At 34.8% G+C, this 12,002-nt stretch overlaps 1 protein-coding gene and 1 pseudogene across 1 annotated transcript in view; both read left to right on the forward strand.

The window, feature by feature from the left end:
- The window catches only part of LOC101691786 (disintegrin and metalloproteinase domain-containing protein 18-like), a 204,420-nt gene that overhangs the window by 31,142 nt on the left and 161,276 nt on the right, over positions 1–12,002 (forward strand). Inside the window, exon 7 of the mRNA XM_045070988.1 lies at positions 4,033–4,098. Coding sequence (XP_044926923.1) covers positions 4,033–4,098 — 66 coding nt within the window. The remainder of the gene's footprint in view (positions 1–4,032; positions 4,099–12,002) is intronic.
- Positions 1,219–2,148, forward strand: LOC101680495 (annotated as a pseudogene).

Genomic DNA, 12,002 nt, shown 5'->3' on the forward strand with positions numbered 1-12,002 from the left:
TAAGGCTTTTGTGTAATAAAGGAGATAGAGAAGTTTGTGTAGTTCCTTCAGTGTCTGATGTTCCTCTGCACCAGCCAACACTATATATTTTTCAATATATGCTGTAATCTTTATTTTGAGTAACTGATGGAATTCCTGAAGAAAAAGCCTGTAAGAATCTGTGAAATCAAATATCTTTATGATTCCCAGAGACTTCATAGTTTAATGTTAGCCAAGCTTGGCCCGTAGAAGTTTAGCCAAAATTCCTAGTTGGATATTCTTATCAACTTACATGGCTTTTGGTGTCATCAGAACCAGCTAAGCAAATACTTGATTTCTCGCCCTCCCTGCAGGCACATTTCTCTCTCCAGATTTTGGTAAATGGCTTAATTTGCAGTCTTAGTTTTCTGATGAGTTAAGTAAAAATCATTAATATGTACTTTGTTCAGGTTACACTCTGTTGTGCAACACTCATTTCTGATCTCTGATCTTAAACCAGATCACTAATACTGCAAACAACTCTAACTACATACATTCGGCAATGTAAATAAAACGTGGCCATTATCTTAAAAACAATGCACTATCAAAACCCAACCAAGAGGGAATAGACAACCTAAACAGTCCTGTAACCATTAAAAACCACTGAATTTTCAGTGAAAAATCTCTCAAACACAAAACTTCTCTGGTGTAGATGGTTTTATGTATAGCTTAGAATACCTGTTAAGAGAAGATAAAAGCCAATTCTGTACAATTTCTCCAACAAAAATGAGGAGGAGTGAACACTTTACAACTAACTCTGTGAGGACAATATTGTCCTGATACTAAAACTCTATTCAGACAGTATAAAACAAACAAGCCCATTAACCATATGAATATAGATGTAAAAATTCTGCATAAAATACTGGCAAAAGTAATTGAGTAATTTATTAAAAAAAATTGCACACCATGATTAAGCATTGTTTATCTAGCAATGGAGGTCTGGTTCAATATCTGAAAATATACCAAAATAATCTACCATATTACTGGGTTAGAGAAGAAAAGGTACACAATCTTCTCAATACAGAAATATAGGACAAAATTCAATTCAAAATTCATTTATTATATAAGGTCTTGGTGATGTTGGCAACTTGTAATGATAAAAAACAATCCTATAAAAGCAGATATTGCTCTCTGGTTTACCCCATTCGACAAACAGCTGCATCTTCTGCTGTGCAGTGCCAGCCGTCATCAAGAGACATGATGGTGAAGGTCAGAGTGAATGGATTTGGCAATATTGGGTGCCTGGTCACCAGGGCTGCTTTTAACTCTGGAAAAGTGGATAGTGTGGCCATCAATGACCCCTTCATTGACCTCAGCTACCTGGTCTACATGTTCCAGTATGATTCCACCCATGGCAAATTCCACAACACAACCAAGGCAGAGAACAGGAAACTTGTCATCGATGCAAATTCCATCTCCCATCTTCCAGGAACAAGATCCTGCCAATGTCAAATGAGGTGATGCTGGTGCTGAGTATGTTGTGATCTTCACCACCATAGAAAAGGCTAGCACTCAATTGCAGGGTGGGGCCAAGAAGGTCATCATCTCTGCTTCTTCTGCTGATGCCATTTTCATGATGAATGTGAACCATGAGAAATATGACAACTCCCTCAAAATTCTCAGCAATGCTTCCTGGACCACCAGCTGTTTGGTTCCTCTGGCCAAGGTCATCTATGACAACTTTGATATTGTGGAGAGACTCTGACCACCATCCATGCCATCACTGCCACCAAGAAGACCATGGATTGCCCCTCTGGGAAGCTGTGGAGTGACAGCCATGGAGCTGCCCAGAATATCATCCCTGCTTCCACTGACATTGCCAAGTCTGTAGGCAAGGTCATCTCTGAGCTGAATGGGAGGCTCACTGGCATGGCCTTCCATGTCCCCACCCACAACATGTCTCTCATGGATCTGACCTTGAAGGGCTCCTTCAAGGTTTTCCTGGGCTACAATGAGGGCCATATTGTCTCCTTCAACTTTAACAGTGACACTCACTCTTCTACCTTGGATGTTGGAGCTGACATTGCCCTCAAATACCATTTTGTTAAACTCATTTTCTGGTATGACAATGAATTTTGCTACTGCAACTGGCTGATGGACCTTATGGTCCACATGGCCTCCAAGGAGTAAGAGCCTGCTGGCCTATCAGCCCCAGTGACAGCAAAAAGAAAGAGAGGCCCTCAGTTGCCAGGGAGTCTCTGCCCCAACTTATCCCCCAAAACACTGAGACTCTCCCAACCTCCACAGTTTTCACCCCAGACTCTCAGAAGAAGTAGAGAGGACTGGGGAGCCCTCCTTGTCATGTATCATCAATAAACTATACTGTACTCAGCCAAAAAATTTAAAACACATATAGAAAATATAATACATAATGAAGAAAAACAGAGTACTTTTATGTTAAGATTTGGTATAAGGTAAGGATGTGCACTCTCTCCAACATTATTTAATGCTGTTGGATTTCTAGACAGAATAATAAAGCAATAAAAGGCATACAGATGAGAAAAGGAAACATAAGAATGCCTTTATGTGCAGATGACATAGTTATCTGCTTAGAAACTCATGAAAATACCTGCTGGAACTAAGTGAAATCAACAAAATTACAGAATACATTATCAAGATAAAAAATCAACCATTTCTACATATTAGCAATGAATATGTGGAAACTATAGGGAAAGTGTATGACATTTTCAATCACTGAAAGAATAAAATGGTATCTTAGTTTAGGCTGTTACAACAAATTACTGTAGACTAGTGGCTTAAAAAACATATATTTATTTCTCACAGTTCTGGATACTGGAAGTCCAAAATCGATGTGAGTATGTTCAGATTTTTGGTGAATGTCCTCTTCCTGGTACCTAGAGGACTTCTTCTTGCTGTATGGTGGAAAGACAACTAGCTAGCTCTCAGTCCTTTCTTATAAGGGCACTAATCCCATTTGTGAGGGCTCTAGCCTCCTGACCTAAATACCTTCCAAAGCCACCACGTCCAAATGTAATTACATTGTGAGTGTTTCAACATATGAATTTGTGGGATGGGAACACAGACACTGCAGATACATATATAGCAAAACATGTACAGGTTTTATATATTGAAAAGTATAAAATGTTGATGTAATAAATCAAAGAAGACATCAATAAATGAAGAGACATACTATAGATTGGAAGACTCAGCATAATAAATATTCCATTTTTCTCCAAATGAGTGTATAGGTTTAACATAATTCCTCCAAAATCTTAACAATAATTTTTATAGCTACATATAAACTTGGTCTAAAAGGTATATGGAAAGTCCAAGAAACTTGGATCAAAGAGGAAATATAGAATTTTTTTGAAATTTCTATAGGTAAAATGGAATTTCAGTATCTTAGAAATACAGCTCCTATAAAATTACCATTATAGTGTTGTGATGATATAATAAATTGATGATATATAGCTGACTGACTTGACACAATCAAGAATTATTACATCATACCAAATGGAACATACAGTCTATACTCAGAGAGTACAGAATTATTTCTGATATTGTGCATTTTGTTCTTTTATGTGTACCCATGTATTTAATAGCACCAAGTATGCTATTTGCCCAAATTTCTGTGTAGACTGTGAATTCTCAAATATTTCTTATATTTTTCTGTGAATGAATTAAAGATTTCCAGTGCACCATGGTTGTTGTTGTTACCATAATCTTTAGGAGGACAGTGTGTGAAGTATTTTCCAATATGAACTGGTAATGTAGGTTTGTCATGAGATGAAGACGTCAGGATGGTGTCTTTATTTTCACTTTTTCATTCAGTATTAGTAGAGAGTACCTAAGCTCTTATATTACTCCAGCAAGCTCACTGGAACTCTTAAACCTGGAGTATGTTTTCAAATGAAATTTTCTGATTTGTAATTAATTTTTATATTTAATTCCTTATGAATTTTTTATGTGTTCCCTTTATATATATGTTACTCTTTGCACTTAACAAATTCAATACATACTAACATTTGATAAATCCTGTTTTTTTCCTTTCAGGAAATAACTCTTTCAAAACTATTACCCCAATACCTAGAAATGCACATTATAGTGGAAAAAGCTTTGGTAAGTCAGACTTTTCCTTCCTTTCTTCCCTCTCTCATTCCTTTTATCTCTCTTCTTTTTCTTTCCTTGAACTCAAATATTTTTTTCTTAACTTCAAAAACATAATGTAATTTTTAAACTATTTCCAAGTAAAGATATTTTATTTTAGTTGTTAGTTACGACTAAAAACCCAAACTAGCCTAGAATGCCTTACATTATCCTCCCAGCCCCCAAGCTCAACATAGTTCAAATCTCTCTTTGACTTCACTTTCTAGCAGCCCTGAGTTTCCCTTAATCTGCTCTAATCTCTCTAGTCACATCACTTTTTAAAGCATGCCAGATAATTACCATACCAATTTACTTAATGTTTTCTAACTTTATTGAGAAATAATTAACAAATATAATAGTGTAAATATAAAGTTTTAAATGTGATGATTTGATAAGCATTGTGGATTGATTGCCAAGACAGATAATTAACACATCTGTTACTTACATAGTTAACTTTGGTTTTGCAAATAGGAATTGCAAATTTTTCTTATTTTTTATGACTAATATTCCATTTTGTGTGTGTGTCTTCCTGTGTGTGTGTACATACAATAATCATTTTTCTATCCATTCATCTATTGATGGACATTTAGGTAATTTCCATATTTAATCTGTTATGAATAATGCTACATTGAACATGAGAATGCAGATATCGCTGAGATACTGATTTTGTTTCCTCAGTATATATGCCCTGAAATGAAATTGCTGGATAAAATTGTAATTTTATTTACTTATCTTTATTTTTTTTTTTTGGTAGTTTTATTTTTAACTGTTAAGGAGCCATCATACCGCTTTCCATAATGGCTGTACCAATTTACATTCTCACCAACAGTGTAGAAGGATTTCCTATTCTTCACATCTTTACCAACATTTGCAATCTCTTGACTTTTGGATAATAGATATTCCAACAGGTGTATGGTGCTATCTCATTGTGGTTTTGATTTGCATTACCTTGATAAATAGTGATGTTGAGCACCTTTTCATGTACCTGTTGATCATTTGTATGTTTTTTAAAAAATACCTATTTGGTAGACATAATTTCTTTTGAATATCTACCTAGGAGTGAAATCCTTTTGTCATAGGCTTAGTATCTGTTATTTTAGGAGATATATGAGAGTTTTTCAAAAAATATAATAATTTGTTCTCCCATCAACAATGTATGAAAGATCCAAGTATTCCATATCCCCACAAAAAAATGCTATTAATAGTCTCTTTAAATTTTAACTATTCTGGTATATGTGTAATGAGATCATATTGTGGTTTTTATTAGTATTTACCTGATGATTAAAGAGTTGAAAAACATTTGATACTGTTCCTAACTATGTGGATACTCTCTTTAAGAGAATATACATGTGTTTTCCATTTTATTTATTTATTTATTTTATTTGAGAAAGAGAGGGAGTATATGAGCAGGGGAAGAAGCAGAGAGAGAGACTCTTGAAATAGATTCCCTTTTGAATGTGGAGCCCAACATGGGTCTCTATCCCACAACCCATGAGATCATGACCTGAGCCAAAACCAATAGCTGGACACTTAACCAGCTGAGTGACCCAGGCACTCCTCATTTTAACATTTTTATTAATCTTTGTGGGATTTTATATATTTTGAGTATGAATCTTTTGTCAGGTGGTATATCGGAGATATCTTCTTCCAGGTTGAGGCTTGTTTTTTTACTCTTGTAATGGTGTCTTTTAATGGGCATATTTCTTAATTTTTATGAATTTAAGTTCAGTATATGATTTTTATCATTATCTTTTCCATTTAAGAAATATTTTCTTGGGGTGCCTGGGTGGCTCAGTGGGTTAAAGCCTCTGCTTTCTGCTCAGGTCATGATCCCAGAGTCCTGGGATCAAGCCCTTCATCAGGCTCTCTGCTCAGCAGGGAGTCTGCTTCCTCCTCTCTCTCTCTGCCTGCCTTTCTGCCTACTTGTGATCTGTCTGTCAAATAAATAAATGTTTAAAAATCTTTTAAAAAAAAGAAATATTTTCTTACTCCAAGGACATAAATATTTTTACCTTTTTTTGGAATTTATTTTTATTTACCTTTTCACATACAGCTTTATGGTCATCTCTAATTGACAAAATGTGTGGTGTGAAGTAGGGGTTAAAGTTTATCTTTTCCATATTCATTTGCCCCAACACTATTTCTAGAAAGACCTGTCTTATCTCATCCAATTGTGTTGGCAATTTTTAAAAAGTTAAGCAATGGTTACATGTGGCCTATTTCTCAAATCCCTGTCTTCTTTCCCCCCATTGGCTAATTTATATATTGTTGAATCAATACTTCACTGTATTGATTACTAGAGCTTTATTACCATTTAATCTATTTGTTTAAATCCTCTTATTATTCTTCACTATTGTTTTGACTATTCTGGGTCTTTTTCCTTTAAACATATTTTAGAATTATTCTAAATACACACACACACACACACATAGAAACACAGAATACAACCAAGATTTTGATTTGGGAATTGCATTGAATGCTTATATCTCTTTGGAGAGAATTGTCATCTTAACAGTATTGAGTCTTCCAATCTAATACACACAAATCTTTACTTTTTTTTGTTATTGTTAATACCTTTCACCAGTATTCTCTCATTGTCTGGAATACCCTTTTTATTTTTATTGTTATGCATTTGATGGTCTATAATAATTATTTTACATTAACATTTCAATTTTTCTTGCTAGCTTATGGAAATACCATTGATATGTATGTATTCACCTTATATTCTGTGATCATACTTAATTGTTAATTCTTTTGAATTTTTTTAGTTTCTTATATGAACAATAATACTTTTTTAAAAATTATTTTTATTAACATATAAAGTATTATTTGTCCCAGGGGTACAATCTGTGAATCATCAGGCTTACACATTTCACAGCACTCACCATAGCCCACACCCTCCCCAATTTCCATAACTTAACCACCCTATTCATACCCCCCAACCCAGCAACCCTCAGTTTTGTTTTATGAGATTAAGAGTTATTTAGGGTTTGTCTCCCTCCCAATCTCATTTTGTTTCATTTTTTCCTTCCCTACCCCCCACAATCCACTGCCCTGCCTCTCAAATTTCTCATATCAGAGAGATTGTATGATAATTGTCTTTCTCTGATTGACTTATTTTACTCAGCATAATACCTTCTAGTTCCATCCAGGTTGCAAATGGCAAGATTTCATTTTTTTTTTAAGATTTTATTTATTTAATACTTGACAGAGACAGAGAGATCACAAGTAAGCAGAGAGGCAGGCAGAGAGAGAGGAGGAAGCAGGTTCCCTGCTGAGCAGAGAGCCCGATACCGGGGCTCAATGCCAGGACCCTGAGAACATGATCTGAGCCGAAGGCAGAGACTTTAACCCACTGAGCCACCCAGGTGCTCCAAGATTTCATTTTTTGATGGCTGCATAGTATTCCATTGTATATATATGTACCACTTCTTCTTTATCCATTCATCTGTTGATGGACATCAAGGTTCTTTCCATAGTTTAGCTAGTGGACATTGCTGCTATAAACACTTAGGTGGGTGTGCCCCTTATGATCACTACATTTGAACATTGATGCTTTTAATTTCTCTTTTCTGATCTTAGATTTCCTTTTCTAGTTTTTGGGTTTTATTTTTATTTATTTATGTATTTATTTATTTATTTGCTTCTTTACTTGTACTTCCTTTTCTTGCTTTATTGTCTTAGCTTGGCTCTCTAATACATAATATATATGAATGTATTGTGTATATTCCTAACTCCTCCTCCACCTTATAGAGTAGCTATTTTATATACTCCTTAATCAGATTGTACTCATCTTTACAAATCATGGATTTTTTAAAACTTGATATTCTGTTTAGGATTTTAGGGTTCATGCTTAGGAAATAATAATATGTAATATCCTTCTTATAATGTTTTATTTCATTATATTAAGCTTATGCAAACCTCATAAAATGAGTTATAATATTTTATTCAGAATTTATACATTATAAGTTTGATCTCTTCCATATGTACTTGGAAACGTTCACATCTGAAGCCAAAGAGATCTTCAGCTTTCTTAAGGGAATATTTTTAAGTACTGATTTAATTGCTTTGGTGTGTATAAGGCAGTTTAGATTTCTTTATTTTGTTTTACTTTCTGTAAGTTAGGTTTTTAAAGAATTTTTTATATCATTTAAGTTTTCTTTTTATCTTTAAAAAATTGGTAATGTAGTAGTGATATCACCATTTCTATTGCTCACCATTGCTATCAGTGATTTCTTTTTGTTCTTAAGTTTTTTAATGAAATCATCAAATATAAAAATTAACATTCCTACAAAACTACTTACTAGTATATATAGATTTTGTTTGAATTTTGATAGTTACCCCATAAATGTTGTTTTTCTTGCCCATCCTCCAATCTAGGATCCTACACTCCATTGAGTTGTAATGTCTTTATTCTCTTCTGATATGTTACAGTATTATGATCTTTCTGTGTGTTTCCTATACCTTGAAATCTTTCTTGTCTTTCCTGATACCTTTCTTGTATTGGAGAATACTATCCAGTTACCTTGATGAACATACCTCAATATTTAAACAGAAAATAAAAAAGGAAACAATGGCTTTGAATGACCACACTGAACCAGGTGGACTTAGCAGATATCTTCAGAACAATTCATCCTCAAACAGCAGAGTATACATTCTTCTTCAGGGCACATGGAACATTCTCCAAAATAGATCATATACTGGGTCACAAATCAGGTTTCAAGTGGTACAAAACATTGAGATCATACCATGCATATTTTCAGACCATGGTGCTATAAAACTACTAGTCAACTACAAGAAAAAATTTGGGAAGACTACAAATAGATGGAGGTTAAAGAACATCCTACTGAAGAATTAGTGGGTTAACCAGGAAATTAAAGAAGAAATGAGAAATACAATACAATACAATACAATAAAGAAGAAATACATGGAAGCAAATGGAAATGAAAACACAACAGTCTGAAACTTTTAGGATACAGCAAAAGCAGTCAAAAGAGGGAGAAATGTAGCAATACAGGCTTTCCTTAAAAAACAAGAACAGTCTCAAATATATCATCGAACCTACACCTAAAGGAACATGAAAAGAATAACAAATAAATCCAAAGTCAGTTGAAGGAGGGTAATAATAAAGATTAGAGCAGATATCAATGATATGTAAACAAACAAACAAACAAAAGTCCAGAATGGATCAGTAATCTAGGAGCTGGTTCTTGAAATAATTAATAAAATTGATAAACCTCTAGTCAGATTTATAAAAAAAAAAATAGAAAGGAAGGACCCAAATAAATAAAATCATGAATAAAAGAGAAGAGATCACAACCAAAAACAAAGAAGTACAATCATAAGAGAATATTGTGAAAAATCTTCCAAAAATTGCATAATTGGAAAGAAATAGGTTAGTTACTATAAATATATAAATTACCAAAAGTGAAACAGGATGAAAAGAAAATTTGAACAGTTGCATAACCAGCAAAAAAATTGAAACAGTAATCAAAAATCTCCCAACAGGGGGCGCCTGGGTGGCTCAGTGGTTAAACTTCTGCCTTTGGCTCAGGTCATGATCTTAGGGTCCTGGGATCAAGGCCCGCCCGCATTGGGCTCTGGGCGGGGAGCCTGCTTCCCTCTCTCTCTGCCTACTTGTGATCTCTCCGTCTCTCTCTGTCAAATAAATAAATAAAACTCTTTATAAAAAAAAAAAAAAATCTCCCAACAGGGTCCAGGGCCAGATGGCCTCCCAGCAGAATTCTGCCAAACATTTAAAGAAACAATAAAACCTATTCTTCAGAAACTGTTTCAAAAGTGGATGGAAGGAAAACTTCCAAATTCACCCTATGATAACAGCATTTCCTTGATCCCCAAATCAGACAAAGACCTGCAACAAAAAGAATTACAGACCAATATCCCTGATGAACATAGATGCCAAAATTCTCCTCAAGATACTAGCTAATAGGATCCAACAGTACATTAAAAGGATTATTCACCATGACCAAATGGGATTTAATCCTGGGCTCCAAGCATGATTCAATACCCAGAAATCAATCAATGTGATGCATCACATTAATTAAAGAAAGGACAAGAACCATATGAGTCTCTCAATAGATGCAAAAAAAGCATTTCACAAAATACAGTATCTTTTTTGATAAAAACTCTCTGCAGTGTTGTTATAGAGAAAACACACCTCAATATCACAAAAAGAATGTATGATGAGCTAATATCATCCTCAATGGGGAAAAACTGAGAGCTTTTCCTCTATGTTCAGAACCAAGACAGGGATGTCCACTGTCACCTTTGTTTTTTAACATAGCACTGGAACTATGTTCCAGTTGCCTCAGCAACCAGACAAAAGAAGGGCATAAAATCTATCCAAATCAAGAGCAAATCAACGAAACTAGGAGCTGGTTCTTTGAAAGATTAATAAAATTGATAAACCCCTGGCCAGACTTATCAAGAAGAAGAGAGAAAAGACCCAAATAATTAAAATCATGAATAAAAGAGGAGAGATCACAACTAACACCAAAGAAATACAAACTATTATAAGACCATACTATGAGCAACTCTACGCCAACAAATTTCACAATCTGGAAGAAATGGATGCATTCCTAGAAACATATAAACTACCACAACTGAACCAGGAAGAAATAGAAAGCCTGATCAGACCCATAACCAGTAAGGAGATTGAAACAGTCATCAAAAATCTCCAAACAAACAAAAGCCCAGGGCCTGATGGCTTCCCGGGGGATTCTACCAAACATTTAAAGAAGAACTAATTCCTATTCTCCTGAAACTGTTCAAAAAATAGAAACGGGAGGAAAACTTCCAAACTCATTTTATGAGGCAGCATCACCTTGATCCCAAAACCAGACAAGGATCCCATCAAAAAAGAGAGCTATAGACCAATATCCTTGATGAACACAGATGCGAAAATTCTCACCAAAATATTACCCAATAGGATGCAACAATACATTAAAAGGATTATTCATCATGACCAAGTGGGATTTATTCCAGGGCTGCAAGGTAGGTTCAACATCCGCAAATCAGTCAATGTGATACAACACATCAATAAAAGAAAGAACAAGAACCATATGATACTCTCAATAGATGCTGAAAATGCATTTGACAAAGTACAGCATCCCTTCCTGATCAAAACTCTTCAAAGTGTAGGGATAGAGGGCACATACCTCAATATCATCAAAGCCATCTATGAAAAACCCACCGCAAATGTCATTCTCAATGGAGAAAAACTGAAAGCTTTTCCGCTAAGGTCAGGATCATGGCAGTGATGTCCATTATCACCAGTGCTATTCAACATAGTACTAAAAGTCCTAGCCTCAGCAATCAGACAACAAAAGGAAATTAAAGGCATCCAAATCGGCAAAGAAGAAGTCAAATTATCACTCTTCGCAGATGATATGATACTCTATGTGGAAAACCCAAAAGACTCCACTCCAGAACTGCTAGAACTTGTACAGGAAGTCAATAAAGTGTCAGGATATAAAATCAATGCACAGAAATCAGTTGCATTTCTCTACACCAACAGCAAGACAGAAGAAAGAGAAATTAAGGAGTCAATCCCATTTACAATTGCACCCCAAACTATAAGATACCTAGGAATAAACCTCATCAAAGAGGTACAGAATCTATACTCAGAAAACTATAAAGTACTCATGAAAGAAATTGAGGAAGACACAAAGAAATGGAAAAATGTTCCATGCCCCTGGATTGGAAGAATAAATATTGTGAAAATGTCTATGCTACCTAAAGCAATCTACACATTTAATGCAATTCCTATCAAAGTACCATCCATCTTTTTCAAAGAAATGGAACAAATAATTCTAAAATTTATATGGAACCAGAAAAGACCTTGAATAGCCAAAGTT

The sequence above is a fragment of the Mustela putorius genome, unplaced genomic scaffold (assembly GCF_011764305.1).
Source record: "Mustela putorius furo isolate JIRA1106 unplaced genomic scaffold, ASM1176430v1.1 tig00003976_pilon_pilon_pilon, whole genome shotgun sequence".
Classification (NCBI taxonomy): Eukaryota; Metazoa; Chordata; class Mammalia; order Carnivora; family Mustelidae; genus Mustela; species Mustela putorius.